The sequence below is a fragment of the Ictalurus punctatus genome, chromosome 14, assembly GCF_001660625.3.
Source record: "Ictalurus punctatus breed USDA103 chromosome 14, Coco_2.0, whole genome shotgun sequence".
Taxonomy (NCBI): domain Eukaryota; kingdom Metazoa; phylum Chordata; class Actinopteri; order Siluriformes; family Ictaluridae; genus Ictalurus; species Ictalurus punctatus.
Window position 1 is genome coordinate 16,500,086 of NC_030429.2, and position 17,292 is coordinate 16,517,377.

The following is a 17,292-nucleotide window of genomic DNA, read 5'->3' on the forward strand; positions in this document are numbered from 1 at the left end:
CTGTCCAGGAAGTGTGTGTGGACTTAAGTGGTGGAGCAAAATAATCTTTGAATTATTTATTGTGTTGTTTGTTTTTATATCCTTCCTTTCCAGGGCTCGGCAGCACAGGAGCCAATCCTGCGCTCCGCTCGTTCTATGCTGGACAGCTCCACCCAGCTGTTGAAAAGTGCTCGCTCTCTCATCCTCAACCCTAAAGATCCACCTACATGGTCAGTCTTGGCAGGCCATTCTCGCACCGTGTCGGACTCCATTAAGAGCCTCATCACCGCCATCAGGTTTGTGCACTTTTCTCCTTTTTTTTTTTTTTTTTTTTTTTTTTTTTTCCCACCATGGAAATCACAGAGATCAAAGTTATTTCTTCATGCTGACACTTGCAGTCCTTGAGGTTTAGATCCTCACAGTCATGGATCAAATACACTATATACTAATACAAATATATCTGTGGCCAAAGGTACAAAAGAGCAAAGTTGGCTCTCCCCTGTCAGTCACTGACACTATCCAATTGTGGGTGTCTGTAAGCTCAGAGGGTAAATAGTGCTTTCTTCTGGGTGTGTTCTGCTGAATAATTGATATAGCATAAGCAGCAGTTTGAAAAGATGTAGTGTTTGGTAGCTGTTGTGTAGGGGGGAACTAGTTAATGTGTTAGAATTGGTCTGTGGTCCCTCTTTGTTGAATTCCAGTCACTTTTGAATGCGCAAAGATCCATGAGATCTACCTCACAAGATCACAATTAAAACTCAAGGGTGACCGAGAATTGCTGTCTGCACCCCTGGACTCTGATAGTGTACCAAACCCCCTACTGTTCAAGAATTTAATATAGTCTTAAAACATGTATGCTGTGGCATTTGCACAGGCTCGCTTGGTGCTATTTGTATATCTTGCTGTTTTTGTGTTTTATTGTTTAATGTTTTATTAATTTATGTGATATTATGGCCACTGTTTTATTTGTGGTACCATATTGTTTCATGTGCAGTACAATGTGAATTGGTACTTTATAAATAAATAAATCCGTTTTTAATTAAATAACCAAATTGGGAGGAAATGAGGGGGAAACGTACATTTGAGTAGGCTTTATATAGAAACTCAGGGTTGCTCTAATTCTCCCTTCCCACTGTCAGCCAGAGTGAAAGAGTGGTGGAAGAAATCATTCATGCATTGTCATACTTACAATGTGGAAGCTTGCATATTTTAGGAATCAGCAAAAAAATAGAAATGTTCCATAAGATATAGATATACAGTGTGTGGGGGTGAATCATACATGTACACTGTGTTGTGACTTTCGTGTTATGACTTTCTTTCCATTTTACTCTGATGTGGAATATCAGTCTTTACATTTCAGTTTCACTGTAATCTGTCTCTCAGTTGTGAGTTTCCGTGGACTGTGGAAAACATATACCGGTAATAGCAGTTCACCACATATCTTTATTTATTTATTTTTTTTACTGTTTGTGATTTTTGTTTAGTTAAGATTTGCTGTTTTCACTGGCAGATGCAATGGCTTCCATATTACAGTACTCTCAATAGTACTGCGGCGGCCCCAGGCAACTGTAAAACTGAGTCGGATAAGCTCTTATTTTGTGCCATTTTATGCATAAAGCACCTAATATTCTATATTGTGGTGTGACACATCTTTTATGTTTCTCCTAAAAGAATACGATTGTCTAACAGTTGATGTTTATCTCCGTAGTGACAGCTAAATAGCTGCCTTAGTCAAACTGCACAGAGCTGTGCAGTGGTGCTCAGTGTTTCTATGTTCATGGTATGCCTTTGGAGATTTAGTGGATTGAGTGAACTGATTTGAGATCAGGCAGTAGTCCATGTTAATGTTTCTTGTGCACATACAGCTGATTTGAGATCAGGCAGTAGTCCATGTTAATGTATTTTGTGCATGTAGACAGGCAGATTTGAGATCAGATACCAGTCTATAAGGGTGTGCTCTCAGCCAACAGCCTGCTCAACAGGAGCAATATCAGCAGAAGGGATCTGTGACCACTTGGCTGCCCTCCAGCTCCATTGTCCTTCCAATACATCCAATTGCAATTGGAGCACAGCCAATGGGTGCATATTAGTGTGTGTATTTGAGTGGGTGCTTAGAAATGGTTGCGTCTGCACTAATTCTCTTACTTTTTGCAACTGTAATGTATCTAATGTCTTGATGGAATAGTACGAAAGGCAAGAGTCAGCACCATCTCCCTCTTTATGTTGCTACAGGGACAAGGCTCCAGGTCAGCGGGAGTGTGATCACAGCATCGACAGCATCAACAAGTGCATCCGAGACATCGAGCAAGCCTCCTTAGCTGCCGTGGGCCAGAGTCTGCCATGCAGAGACGACATCTCATTAGAGGTGCTAAAATGCATCAGTCTGTATGTCAGCTGCCTATAAGTGTTTGTTTCCACATGATCAGGTGCTGGAAATATTCCTCCTATACACTGTGTATGGAGTTGTCCTTCTGCTGATGAGCAGGTGTTGTAGCAGCTTTGTTGATTTGGGACAGTGCCAGCATTGTAGCTAATGTGGCTGTATTGGTGATTGTGCAGGCTGTGCAGGAGCAGGTGACCTCGGCCGTGCAGGAAATCGGCCATCTGATCGAACCCATCTCTACCGCAGCCCGTGGGGAGGCCGCACAGCTTGGACACAAGGTCACACACACTTGCACATATACACACTGGCCTTTTCACATAGCAAATGTCTCCTGTGGTATACCTCATTGTGTTATACATTGCAATTTATTCTAGATTAGCCCAACCACACTGTTCAAATAAATGAGCATTAGGCTTAAATCAGCAGTACACCTCTCTGGCTGTGACCAGCTTTGATTTGCTTAGTTTCGATCCTCTCACAGGTGAGTCAGCTGGCTAGCTACTTTGAGCCATTCATCGTGGCTTCAGTGGGACTGGCCTCTAAGCACATGGACCACCAGCAGCAGATGAACATCCTGGACCAGACCAAGACCCTTGCCGAGTCTGCACTGCAGATGCTCTACGCAGCCAAAGAAGGTGGAGGAAATCCTAAGGTAAAACAGAGCTTTATTTCTCATCATATGGAGATGCACAGCATGTAGAGAGCATTGAGTACTATGAGAAGAAAAATATGAAGCTGGAAATATTAATCTGTGGAATGTCCATATACCAAATTTTCCAGAAAATCTATTTCGGCGTGTCGCTCATTTTAGGTAACAGGACACTTTACACATTGCTATGTCAAGTGGAATGGACCAAAAAAAAAAAAGTCTGTTTAATAGGTCGATATCACATCATCATCTCCTCTTAAATGTGTTAATTTATCTGCATTTATCTGAAAGGATAATAAACCAAAATGAAAACCATAAAAGCTGTGATAGAATAACTATTGAGCCCTTTTGCTGTGAAACCCCTAAATTGGTTCTTTTAGAAATGGATAAACATAAAATATGCTAATGATATGTAATGTTTGTCAGTAGCTGAGCTTATGGCCCTGAGAGTAGTGCTTTGTTTTTCTCCTTAGTGGAATAAAAGAGACTAGCATTTTCTCGTCTTTTAATTCAATTACAGTCCACAAGACGTTTTTTTATTTAGAGCACAGATTCTAAATTCACTTGATTTGACACCCCTGACCAATCTGGATCCTCTGTGATTGGTCAGAATCCTCACAGAGCCCAAATAATACAACAGAATGGTAGTTTCTTACATTGCTTATTTACATATTGTAGGCTCTTGCGAATGTAGTATTTAAAAGTCAGCATCAGTGTTTTGGAGTAACTAAAAGTAATAACGCTAATAACTTAACCACATTTTTTTAGTAGCGTGACAGTAGCACCACTACTTTTAAAAATAATGTAGCTTTTCCAGTAATGAGTTACTTTTTCCAACGATAGTGATGTAGCGTGACCAATCACTAGGTATTTTGTCCAATTATAACGGTGTGCTTCAGTGCATATCTGCGGTGCACGCTTGCATCACAGGAATTAAGAGCCTCACTGTAGCTCACATGGATTGGAAGAGACCGTCTGATACACCTGCAAAGCGACCAACCACAGTTTGTTACGTGATGTATGGGGCAGGTAAATTATAATAATATGATCAATTAACACTGGAGTTTATTCTCTGATACAAAGTAATATTACTGGTGCTTTGTTGTTAACAGGCAGCACAGTGTTTACATTTACTTACAAATAAAGTAAAATAAATTTTTAAAAAATCAACAAGTTTCAGTGCATGCCGTGAGATTTATTTTATGTTCTAAATACAACTGTCTGATTGTAATTCTCAACATCTCGTTTAAGGGAGCAGCAAGAGGGGAAAGTTCCTGTCAGCTTATTTATTATTATTTCCATGATTAATTAATTGATCTTTGGATGATAATAAAAATAATAATAATAATAATAATAATAATAATAATAATAAATCGTTGTATTATTCTTGGCTTATCAGAAGTATTAATAATTTTATACAATTTCAATTTAATATGATGTCTGAGAGTTCAAGCACAAATTTAAGGACTCCTATAGAGGCAAACACTGTTGTAATTGTGTACATTATAAATGCATAATTGTCCTGAATTATTTTTAAATTGTGTTTTAATTCCTTTATGCAAAACTATTCAGTTATTCATAAGCTGATTCACAATCATGGCATACTAAAATGTTGCCCATTTAAGTAGCTGCAGTGTAGTTAGCTACTTTTTGTTAGTAATTTATAGTGTCGCTAACTACTATTTTTAAAAGGCTAGCATGACTGTTAACATACTACTTCAAACTATGAGTATCTTCAAAGTAGCATCCCCAACACTGGTAAATATTGTGGTGATGATTAACATATGATATTTTGTGCAGCCTTAATGCTTAGGGTTTTATTTTACAGCGGTTGAATCTGATATTGTTTATTGTGACTATATCTCGTATATTTAGTGCATTCTTTATAAATGAGTGTCATTATGTGTACCTGTCCATGTATGTATTTCTGCATAGCTGTTCCTTGCACTTAAGTGTGATGTTTAATATGGGGTAGGTTTTGTGGTAATCAGCTGATCGACCATGTACATTAACTGGTACACACACACACCATCCTCATACAGGCAGCCCATACCCATGATGCAATAGCCGAGGCAGCGCAGCTGATGAAGGAAGCAGTAGATGACATCATGGTGACACTGAATGAGGCAGCAAGCGAGGGGGGGATGGTAGGAGGCATGGTGGAGTCCATCGCTGAGGCCATGGGACGGGTAAGCAGACAACCAAAAGATAACGTGATCTTTCAGAACTCCTTTCGTACGCAACTACTCACTTCAGTATTACAAAAATGGAACCGATGGAAAGGCCCTCTTGCTAAAATGCAGCATACACTCTATTAACCTACTGGGTGATACTGTAGGGTCCAAACAACTTATGAAATAAAAATTCAAAAAGCAGGTGTTTCTATGTTTACTAATGTACTGTATATACCACAAATGTTGTTCTAATATAAGCAATAATATAAAGCAATTAGCATAGTTAAAACAGTATCTGAGACTACATTAGTGAACCCTTTACCGAGATTTAAAAATAAGGATAGGGTGTTTAGTGTTTGAATGTCATTAGGATTTTTCAAACGGCTAAATTATGGCATATTGGTGATTTATTAACTGAGGAATAGTACTTGATAATAGATATACATACCCTACTGTATAGTAGAAATATGAAAGCAGTATTTGCACGTTATGCTAGCAGCCTGGTTCTTTCTCTGTGCCAAGAGAGCGATTCTGGTTGCGGATGCTTGGAAGAAGGTCCTTTCAGCAGCTGTTATTAGAAATCTGCAGGAGGCTTTTCACATTCAGAGCCCGAGTGTCTCCAGCTGTCACTCATTCACACCGGGACTGTCGCTGCGGCTGTATCCCTCCATGGAGCTCATTATTATCCTCCGTTTGATCCTACTCCGCCGTTCATCTCCTTTATGTGTGTCTGCACTCTTTCATTATATTGTCAAGAAGACACACGATGGATGTTGGCAACAATTGAAACATAGTTGCAGATTCATTTTACACCCATTTTTCGCAAACACCGTAATTAAGAGGAGCAGCATATTCAGTGTTTCAGTAAGGCCTGCTTTGTGAGAGAACTCTGCTGAAATCAAGCTTGTTGCGTGTTATTTATTTATTTTTTATTTCTCTCAGATGGATGAGGGAACTCCACCGGAACCGGACGGCACATTTGTGGATTACCAGACCACCATGGTGAAATTCTCCAAGGCTATCGCCATCACTGCACAAGAGATGGTAAATAGTCCGTCATTACGTTCGGCTCCCGATGCTCTCAGCTGTCTTTCATAAACACTTGTATACATATACTGTGCATATGTTCTGATAATTCCTCTGCGTATTCAAGCCTTTCTGTAACAGCTGATGCAAGTAGAAAAAAATGGACATGTATAGATTGTGTAGGTGTAAAAGTGTAGGTACGTACAGGACACTGATACAGTGATCTGTTCCAGATGACTAAGTCTGTGACGTGCCAGGAGGAGCTGGGTGGCCTGGCGTCTCAGGTGACTGTGGACTACATCCAGCTGGCACAACAAGGACGCCTGGCAGCCGCCACAGCTGAGCCGGAGGAGGTGAGGATCAGTTTGGAGAGACGGTCTGTCATCAACAGACCAGTGGGGTGGAAAGAGTGGAGTGGGGTAGGGTGGGGTGGACAGGAGGCACATATTTAAACACACAGATTATATAATCATGTGCTGCGGATAATGCATACAGTGCAGAGATCATGTAAGCAAGAAGCACAGCTGGCTGTACTCCAAAAACAGATTCCAACTTTACATATGGAATGGGTTAAGCAAATAATATGCTGTCTGGATATAACACCATAAACCCCAATTAGGCATTTTTTTTCAAATGTTCATACATATTTTGTTCATTTCTTTATCATCAAGAGTAAAGTTGATGTGCCAGTGATGCATCACAATTTGATTATGTATATTTTAAACCAGTGTGTGCATCCAGTGTCTGCGAGCCACACACTCTCCTCAATAGCCTTTACATAAGCAGCTGCTGCTGTTACCATAGTGACTGTGCACCCCCACTAGCTTTAAAAGCCTCTGGTGAGGTGGTAATGAAGCACCACCTACCCATGGATCTATGTGTCAGGAAACTAAAGGTGTAGTGCCATCCAGCCCACTCACCAGCTCTAGCCGTCTTTTCATTATTCACCCATCGGCCTTTTGTGAAGAACCAAAGCAGTCTAGGATCGAAGGATTGAGCATGCACACTTGGTCAGGGTCTCACTGTGCCACCCGTCTCTGCTCCTCTCCAGGTTGGCGTGCAGATAAAAAGCCGTGTGCAGGAGCTCGGTCATGGCTGTATCTACCTGGTGCAGAAGGCTGGCGCACTCCAGATGAGTCCCACAGACAGCTTCACCAAGAGAGAGCTGATCGAATGTGCACGAGCTGTCACCGAAAAGGTAGGTCTGATAGCTCTCGCTTCCATCCTCCACCATTCCTTTTGCACCACTTTCACCGAGACTTTTGTACTTTACATTGAATGTAGTAAATCACATTGAGAAGGGGAGTTTATGTCTACTTTATGAGCCTGTATTTCACTGTAGTCTGCTTTGCTGTTTCAGGAAAGAAGGCCATCTGTTCAGTGTTGTCACTAGTCTTTTATAGGGCTGAACAGTGTTTGTGTTGAACAGTGACCACACATCTGTGTCTTGTTAAAGAAGACTGAAAACCAGTGGGATGAATTAATTCAAGTCAAGGAACCATCAAATAAGTGCAGTATGGGGTTTGAGGTTGGAATTTTGGTGTGCCACAAGTAACATTACTGTAGAGCTGAACTGATATCACTGCATTTGGGTCTATTGGCATTTAATTTTGCAACCTTGAGATGTTTGGCATTAAAGGTAGGATTAGCAAAACATTTCAGTAACATCTGGCGCAGTTCTTCTTACATTATGACAGCTGTGAATTAAATATCTGCACAGAATAAAAGCTTTGGGTTCTGTGTCAACCTAGGTTCTGTAAAAAAATAATAATAATAAAAATAATAAAGTCCAATTACAGGTGCAAAAAAATTAGAATACTAGATTTTTACTGGAATACTGGATTTTCATGAGCTGTAAGCCGTGATCATCAAGATTAAAACATTTTACTCTATGCGTCATGAGTCTAGAATATATGAAAGTTCTACTTTTTGAATTAAATTATGGAGAAAACATTTTTTGAGATGCACCTGTATGTGCACATCCAACCAATTAGGACAAGGAAGCATCACATTTCCAGGTTTGGAATCTGGAAGTAAACAAAAGATTAAATGGTGCATTGAGTGCTGTTGTGGTGTATCTTTCTTTTTGCGTGACTTTTTGAGAGATGACCATATATGGAAGAGATGGATTGCAGCTATTAGCAGAGATGCTGTGTTTAGCCAGCAGAGAGTAGCTTTGTATGAAAGAGGGAGGGGCTGAATTAGGTTTAGAAAGGTATCAGTTCCATCATGGTTTGTCTGGAATGACTGGTAAACAGCTAGAGAGTGGGAGCGCGTGAGAGAGAAGAAGCGATCACCAAACACCTTACACAATATGCGTAGACATCTTGGCAATGTTGAGACCACCACAGAAAAGAGACATTAGAGCCTATGGATCATGACTCTTGGTGTCCTCAGTATCTGCCTCCTGCCTGCATATTACATATAATTGTGAAAGCCATTCTTCGAGTGCAGAATATACATAGGATTTATTTTATTTTTTATTTTTTGTTCTAGTGTGCTAATTCCAAATGTACCCATGTATGTTTGTGGTGAGGATTTGCCTCCTAGGATTGGCCTGTGTGTGTGTGTTTAATATCAAATACCAGTAAAATTTCCAATTGTATTGTCTTTCATGTTAGAAAGCTCCTCTTCTTGCACCAGGAGTCAGACCTGTGCACCTTTTTGGTGGGAACACTAACATTGACTATTCCTTTAAGTCATTCCCTAATTTATTCAGTATACTAGTCTGTTTATCAGTATCTCATTAGATTTCACCTAATTGTTTATGGCATTGGAGGAAATACTGAATGAAGGGGCTGTACTGTGAGTTTTAAAGCAAATTTCTACTGCAATCACTTACTAAACCTTTAAGAAATTTCAGAGGTCTTTTCAGTGAACGGTGAACATGCCGTTTGCCTCTGAAAGAACTTGGTCGTAGCAATTAAGTAAATCCTTGTTTGTGCCTGATAATATTGGTAGTAAATTTGATCCCGTCTTCTGTGGTAAAGCACAGCAACAGCTGATAATTGCTTTTAACTGATAATAATGCAGGGTGATGTGTTATCTAGAGCATTAAGGGGTACGTATCAAAAGCCTTTGCTTTTATGGGTTAACGTCTGTAATAAAGTTGTCTAGGCAACAGTAATTATGGTGAAGGAAATGGATCCACTAGTGTGCTGCAAAGGATTTGCTTGTCACTGATACCGTTACTGCATTTTAGCGATCTATGCCTTTATATATGCGATATTAATACAAGCTCTCGTTCACTGGGCTATAATGTAGACAATGCATTCTCAGTTCATTCATGGCTTTTGTACTGAAGGTTTTGTAGTCATGTAAGATTAATTATCGAATTCTTGCCCATTGTGTTGTGAATGGGTACAATTGAACGTATAATACCATAACAATTCTTGACTTCATTTCTGTGTTAAGGGGTGTGTGCAAATGTGGCCAGCTGTGCCTGTAGTGTAGTGCTGAGTAAATGATATGGGACTGCAGGGGAGAATTTGCTTCTCACGACAAGCTGGAATGATTGCTACACTAATGTAGGCTAATATGGGTGGTCAGTTGAGCCGCTCAAATGCTTCCCCTCTGTTATTTCAGAAAAATTTCTTTTCGTTTATTTGATTTTCACTTTCCTGTCTCTCTACTTTCATCTGTCAGCTTTGTGATCAGCCTGTATGAGGATATATATGGACCCTTTATGCTCAAAGTGCCAAAGCCATCAATATTCATCCTAGGAGAATGAGGCTGCTGCTTGATTGATGGCACCTTTACTTCTTTTGCTCCCAGCTGCTTCTCATCATTCTTTATGTTTGCTTCATTCCCCCTGCAGATAGATGCAGGTTATAGGATGTGCTAAATCACTATGATTGCTTTAATCAGTGCCATCAACAAATTCTAAAATTCCTTTGACTCATTTTCCACACGTCTGTGCCAGTCTCATACTCTAAATAATCTGGTGTTCTCTCCTTCAGGTGTCCATGGTGTTGTCCGCCCTCCAAGCAGGTAACAAAGGCACCCAGGCCTGTATCACAGCTGCCAGCTCTGTCTCTGGCATCATCGCTGACCTGGACACCACCATCATGTTCGCCACTGCAGGCACGCTTAACGCCGAAAATGAAGAGTCCTTCGCAGACCACAGGTAAGACTCCATTAATAACAAGTAAAGAACCGTCCTTTAAAAAATAAATAAATAAAAGATTTTATTGTCTGTTTCAAGCATGCCGATGATTGATTTTTTTTGTGTGTGTGTGTGTTTTGCACTTATTAGGGAGAACATTCTGAAGACAGCAAAGGCTCTAGTGGAGGACACCAAGCTTCTAGTGGCTGGCGCAGCATCCAGCCAGGAGAAATTGGCCCAGGCTGCACAGTCCTCCGCCAAGACCATCACCCAGCTGACAGACGTGGTCAAACTAGGGGCTGCCAGCATGGGCTCAGACGATCCAGAGACACAGGTGTGTGGGTGGACCGGTGTGTTTTAGTTTAGTCTGCATAGCTTTACTGTTGTTTTGTAACCCTAGTAGTTGGGGTCCTTCTAATTAATTATTCCTTAGATTTATATAGTGCTTTTCTTGGCTCTCAAAGCACTTTTCGTTGTATAAGGGGGAATCTCCTCAACCACCACCAGTGTGTAGCATCCACCTGGATGATGTGACAGCAGCCATAGTGCGCCAGAACGCCCACCACACACCAGCTATTAGAGGAGAGGAGAGAGTGATGTAGTCAATTCAGAGATGGGGGTTATTAGGGGGGCCATGATGGATAAGGGCCATTGGGGGAATTTTGCCAAGACACCGGGGTTATACCTCCTACGCTTTACGAGAAATGTCCTGGGATTTTTAATGACCCCAGAGGATCAGAGCCTCGGTTTAACGTCTCATCCGAAAGACGGTGCTGTTTTTACCGTATAGTGTCCCTGTCACTATACTGGGGAATTAGGCCCCATACAGACCACAGGGTGAGCGCCCCCTGCTGGCTCACTAATACTGCTTCCACCAGCAAACTTAGTTTTCCCCAGGAGGTCTCCCATCCAGGCCGGCCAGGCTCACAGCTGCTTAGCTTCAGTGGGAAACCAGGCAAGAACTGCAGGGTGATTTGGTTCTGTTGCCTAAATCAGGGATTGTCAAAACCTTTTTTTTCTTACAGTGATCCCTTTATCTGTAAAAATAATTTCCACTAATCTAGTCAGTTTTTTGTCAGATTGATTTTATGAACTTTATGTAAATGTGTATAATATTTTTTGTATTTATTAGCGCCATGGAGATGTTTTTATGCACATTATAGAGCATACATACTGCAATGAGATTTGTATTAAACCTATTCAAGTCTATATATATATATATATATATATATATATATATATATATATATATATATATATATATATATATATATATATATATATATATATGTATGATTTCAAATCTGATGACTGCAACACGTTCCAAAAAAGTTGGGAAACTCGACTGTTTACCACTGTGAAACATCACCTTTTCTTTTAATAACACTTAAGAGTTTAGCAAGCGGAATTCAGCTGTGCAACTGTACGGGGTCTTTGTTGCCTTATCTTGCACTTCATAATGCTCAATTCTCAATCGGAGACAGGTCAGGACAGCAGGCAGGCGATGCTCGCACCCGCACTCTCTACTTACAAAGCCATGCTCTTGTAATCCAGGCAGAATATGGTTTGACCTTGTCCTGCTCTGGATGGCAGCATCTGTTGCTCCAAAATGTGTACATATCTTTCTGCAATAATGTTGCCCTCACAGATGTGCAAGTTACCCATGCCTGCCATGGGCGCTGACACACCCCCATACCATGACAGACGCTGGCTTTTGGACCTGATGCTGATAACAGTTTGGACGGTCCTTTTCCTCTTTGACCCGGAGAACACGACGGCCGTTTTGTCCAAAATCTATTTGAAATGTTGATTCGTCAGACCACAAAGCGTGATTCCACTGTGCTACTATCTGTGAGACCGAGCCGAGAGAAGTCAGCGGCACTTCTGGACAGTGTTGATGTATGGCTTCTGCTTTGCATTGTAAAGCCTTAACTTGCATCTGTGGATGCGGCGGCGAATGGTGTTGACTGCCAAAGTTTTACCAAAGTATTCCCAAGCCCATGTTAAGATATCCATTACAGACTCAAGACGGTTTTTAAGACAGTGACGTCTGCGGGATCGGAAGATCGCACGTATTCGGAAGTGATTTTCGGCCTTGCCTTTTACGCACCGAGATTTGACTGGATTCCTTCAATCTTTTAATTATATTGTGCACTGTAGAAGGTGAAAAGCCCAAAATCCTACCTATTTGTCTTTGGGGTATGTTGTTCTCAAAGTGTTGGATTATTCGCTGATTCATCAGTTGGAAGATTGTCGAGCCTCAACCCATCCTTGCTCTTGAAGGACTAGGCCTTTTTTGGAGGCTCCTTATATACTATGATTAGACAATTGCCTCACCTGTTTCACATCAGCTTCTTATTTCAACTTGTCACATCGCCATTAGTCCTAAATCGCCCCTGTCCCAACTTTTTTGGAACATGTTGCGTGCATCAATTTCAAAATAAACGTTTACCTTCAGAAAACTGTGCAGTTGATTTAGGTAAAACATCAAGTACCTTGTCTTTATACATGTTTTGTTTAAATACAAGTCAAAGTACATTTACAAATCACTCCTCTTCGTTTTTATGAGCATTTTCCATACTGTCCCAACTTTTTCGGAAATGGGGTTGTACTATCACGCACTATGTTTCTCTCACAATGCATTTACTCTCATTGTATTTTTAAAATCACACCTTTTAGTAACTAAATGGTTTATAATGCTCGGGGTTTTACCAATCATTAAGTCATAGTGTCGTACCTAAGTTAATGTAGCCTTGGATATGCAGACCACCAATAATACAGAAGGGCACCATATGGGACACCGTATCATAGCTTGTTTCATAACCCCAGCTGTTTCTAATTACAGGACTAAGTACTCTCTTGACTTCCTTTCTTTGTACTCCTCATCTTTGTTCAGGTGGTTCTCATTAACGCTGTGAGAGATGTGGCCAAAGCGCTTGCCGAACTGATAGGTGCGACTAAGTGTGCAGCAGGAAAACCAGCAGATGACCCTTCAATGTACCAGCTAAAGAGTGCTGCCAAGGTAATGTACAGTTGTGTGTGTGTGTGTGTGTGTGTGTGTGTGTGTGTGTGTGTGTGTGTGTGTGTGTGTGCGTGCGTGTGTGTGTGCGTGCACTATGACAGTCTCTGGTTATCTTGGATGTGTGCAGTGTGTTCTTTTCAGGCTGTGTCTCAGTGTGTGGCCATCATTCAAGCCCTGCGTTACTCTGATGGGCATCACAGTGTGTCTGTGTGTGTGTGTCTCATCAGCCACACAGCAGGGGCCCCAACTAAGCTGTATGTGATCACAGCACATCACCTGTGTCTGTATTCACTGTTGTCGGTCTCTCAGTCAGAAAATGTATTCACCAAGTAGAGTACACTGAAGGAACTTGTGTGGTGTAGTTTACTACATATAGAGAATGTACAGCTCAGAAGCTACATAAAATATTTTGGCTCTGCCATGGATTTGGGAAGATGACATAACTCTCTCTTTGATCAGAGTGACCGTCATCAATTGTGCTATCTGTTCATTCACCATTCAGTTTATTAGGAACACCTGACCTTTTAGCCAATCATGTGGAAGCATGGGAATGTATAAAATCATGCAGATAGAGGTCAAGAGCTTCGGGTAATGTTCATGTCAAACAACATTGTGTCACTCCATTCACCAGTTGGAGAAATATTTCCTGCATTTTTTAAAATGAGTTTAAGTTATACTTTATTTATTAGGCTCCACTTGTCTGTTTGGTCATTTTACATATGCAGTTGGTGTTTTATTGATCATTTATTTCTAATGTACTGAATCAGATTCATGCTTCCTTTTGTGACTAGTTGCATTCCTACAACATATGGAGAGGTCCGAACCTCCTCATACCTTTTGCAGCGTACAGTTCCAATCAAAATTATTCAATTGCAAATCAGGTTTATTGTCAAAATGTAGACCTTCAGCTGTTTGCAGTGCAATTTATAATGACTTCTCCAGTTTCAAAGTTATTCAACCCCTTCATGACAAGCATCTTTAGTACTTAGTAGAACACCATTTTGCTGTTATGCTATGAGATACATAGCTTCTGGCAGCGTTCCTGAGGAGTCTTGGCCCATTCCTCATGAGCAATACCCTCCAGTTCTGTAATGTTCTTATGTTTACGTGCTGAAATCACCTTCAAATCCCATCAGAGATTTTCTGTGTTGTTCAAGTCAGGTGTGAGTGATGGCCCTGTAGAATCTTCCAGGACTTCTTCTGCAACCAACCTTGGCGGAATTTGAGGTATGCTTGGGATCATTGTCCTGTTGGAAGGTGCAATGAGGCCCAAGCTTCAGCTTCCTCTCAGACAGCATGACGTTTTCTCCTAGGATTTCCTGGTACTTCAATGAATCCATCTTGCTTTCCACACGCTGCAGGTTTCCAGTGCCAGAGGATGCAAAGCCACCCCAGAGCGACACCGAGCCACCACCATGCTTGACTGTGGACAGAGAGTTCTTTCTTCTTCCTCAACATACCGCTAATCCATCGTGCCGAAATGTGCACATGGGGCAGTTGTGGCTTGGCGGTTAAGGCTCTGGGTTACTGATCAGAAGGTCAAGGGTTCAAGCCCCAGCACTACCAAGCTGTTGGGCCCTTGAGCAAGGCCCTTAACCCTCTCTGCTTCATGGTCGCTGTATCACAGCTGACCCTGCGCTCTGACCCCAACTTCCTAACATGCTGGAGTATGCAAAGAAAAGAATTTCACTGTGCTCTAATGCATATGTGACCAATAAAGACTCGTTGTCATCATGTTCCAGTTTTGTTTCATCGCTCCACAGAACAAAACCCCAAAACTTCTATGGCTTATTTATATGATTTTGAGGCGACTTTTCTTGTGCTTTTGGGTCAGTAGTGGTGTACTTCTTGGAGTTCTGGCATGGAAACCTTCTGTGTTTAGTATGCGCCTTACTGTGCTCACTGAAACCTCAGTGCCTGTTGCCACCAAGTCTTGCTGCAGGGCTTTTGCAGTCACTCGAGGGTTTTTCACAACTTGCCTTCTCAGAAATCTGGTTGCAGCCATTGATAGTTTCATTTTTCTGCCCTGTCCAGGTATTTCATGTATTTTCTGCCCCGTGTGTATTTTCATGTGTTCCAGCTCAAGCACACCTGGTGCAACTAATGAAGCCCTTGATTAGTTGCATCAGATGTGCTTGAGACAACACCTGTTTTGTATATTTGTGCTCTTGTGAAGGATTCTGTTCAGGGGGTTGAATAATTTTGAGACTGGAGAAGTCATTATAAGTTGCATTTTTAGCTGAATTTGGGGAAACCACTTGAAGCATTTCTTATGTTGAACTATTTCAATTGCTTTCCTTTGATTTGTTCATTGCAAACAGCTGAAAGTCTGTAAATATTGACAATAAACCTGATTTGCAGTGGGGGTTGAATAATTTTGATTCCTCAAGGCACTGCTCTGGGCTTCTATTGTGGTGTACCTTTCTCTCTTAATCCATTCATTCATCTTCAGTAACTGATTTATTCTAGTCAGGCTCACACATTTTTCAAAAACTCATTCTGGGAACTCTGTGTGAGGCAGGAATACATGCCGAATGGGACATGCGCACACACACACACTGTCCGAATGTTTTTGGGAGGTGGGAGGAAGCCAGAGAACCTGGAAGAAACCCATGCAGACCCATTAACTTTAGTTGGGGATTGAATCAAGGAAAACGGGTGCTATAGCTTGGCAACACTACCTGCTGTGCCTCACATTTCAGCATGCTTCCTCATACCAGTTATCAGTTATACTGACACCTCCACAACATTCTCTGTGGCTCCTATACACTTGACAAAAGTCTCAGTGCAAACCAGACAAACAAACCTGTCCTGAGAGTGCCAGTTTCAGTACATTTTGAATGTTTGCGGGGATCATGCTTTCAGCCAGCACTCTAACTAAACACTGTTCTTACACCATATGAATTAAGAGCACCGACTCTTGGGCAATACAGACTTCCGCTTCATTCTTTCTAACTCCCTGCTGAGCCATTTGACTAACATTGATCCCTGCTCCACCTGCTGGTGGGTGGGTTGTTTGAAGATGCTATACGTTGTACCAGAAATTAGCCTCTCAATTAGCCTCATATATAATTCAAAACACTGCTGATAAGCTGTTTGCTCTTATCTCTTATTGTGTCTTAGGTGATGGTGACCAATGTGACGTCTCTGCTGAAAACGGTCAAAGCAGTGGAGGATGAAGCCACTCGTGGCACGAGAGCTCTTGAGGCCACCATCGAGTTCATTAGACAGGAGCTGACGGTACGTCATAATGATGGGTTAATAGAATGAAATTGTAGAGATATAACCAGGTTTCAGAATCATATTGTGTTTGTTACTAAAATGATTCATGCCTTTGCATTTGTTTAAGGTATTTAAAGTGTCTCAACTCATACTGATTTAATGAAATCACAACTCAATTAATCTTTCCAAGCAACAGGGCCTTTTACATGCTGGAAGTGTCAGTCTAGTTGGTTTGTGTTAAATCTAATTAAACAACTAATATTATGCCTTTTTTTCTTTTTTCCAACATGGCCATGAATTAGGATCAGTTAGGTATACCCTGATGAGATCTGGACTTGGATAAATCTCTAGCTATATCTGTAATATTTACTGCAGGTACATTGAGGAACTCAGTGATGTTCTAGAGCCTTTTCTCCACCTGCTCTTCTCAGCCCCTGTCTCTCCCTTCTGTTTCACATCTTAGTAGCAGAGTGGCAGATTGAGCAAGTGTAGGAGGAAGCCAGTAGTGCTCAGTGCCCAGCTTTGCCTCTAATGTTCTTTTAATCCTTATCAGAGTTCTCCCAGGAGACCAAGAGCATTTAACAACCCTTATGGTGCATACCAAAGCCAAACAATAGCAGTCACTGCTAAAAGAGCTGTAAATGATGCACGTACATTGTGCAATTGCAAACCGGCAGTGATTTACCAGGTTTTAATTTTTTGGATTATTGAATATTTTATTGGATTATGGTT

General features: G+C 41.2%; 1 protein-coding gene across 2 annotated transcripts in view; it reads left to right on the plus strand.

Moving 5' to 3' along the window:
* tln2b (talin 2b) overlaps positions 1-17,292 on the plus strand; it is a 128,226-nt gene that overhangs the window by 95,591 nt on the left and 15,343 nt on the right. For both annotated transcript variants that reach the window (XM_053685627.1, XM_053685626.1), the window contains 12 exons: positions 94-275; positions 2,212-2,344; positions 2,539-2,640; positions 2,844-3,014; positions 5,054-5,200; positions 6,128-6,229; positions 6,445-6,564; positions 7,263-7,409; positions 10,171-10,337; positions 10,467-10,650; positions 13,213-13,338; positions 16,462-16,578. In XM_053685627.1, the coding sequence (XP_053541602.1) occupies positions 94-275; positions 2,212-2,344; positions 2,539-2,640; positions 2,844-3,014; positions 5,054-5,200; positions 6,128-6,229; positions 6,445-6,564; positions 7,263-7,409; positions 10,171-10,337; positions 10,467-10,650; positions 13,213-13,338; positions 16,462-16,578 (1,698 nt within the window). The remainder of the gene's footprint in view (positions 1-93; positions 276-2,211; positions 2,345-2,538; positions 2,641-2,843; positions 3,015-5,053; positions 5,201-6,127; positions 6,230-6,444; positions 6,565-7,262; positions 7,410-10,170; positions 10,338-10,466; positions 10,651-13,212; positions 13,339-16,461; positions 16,579-17,292) is intronic.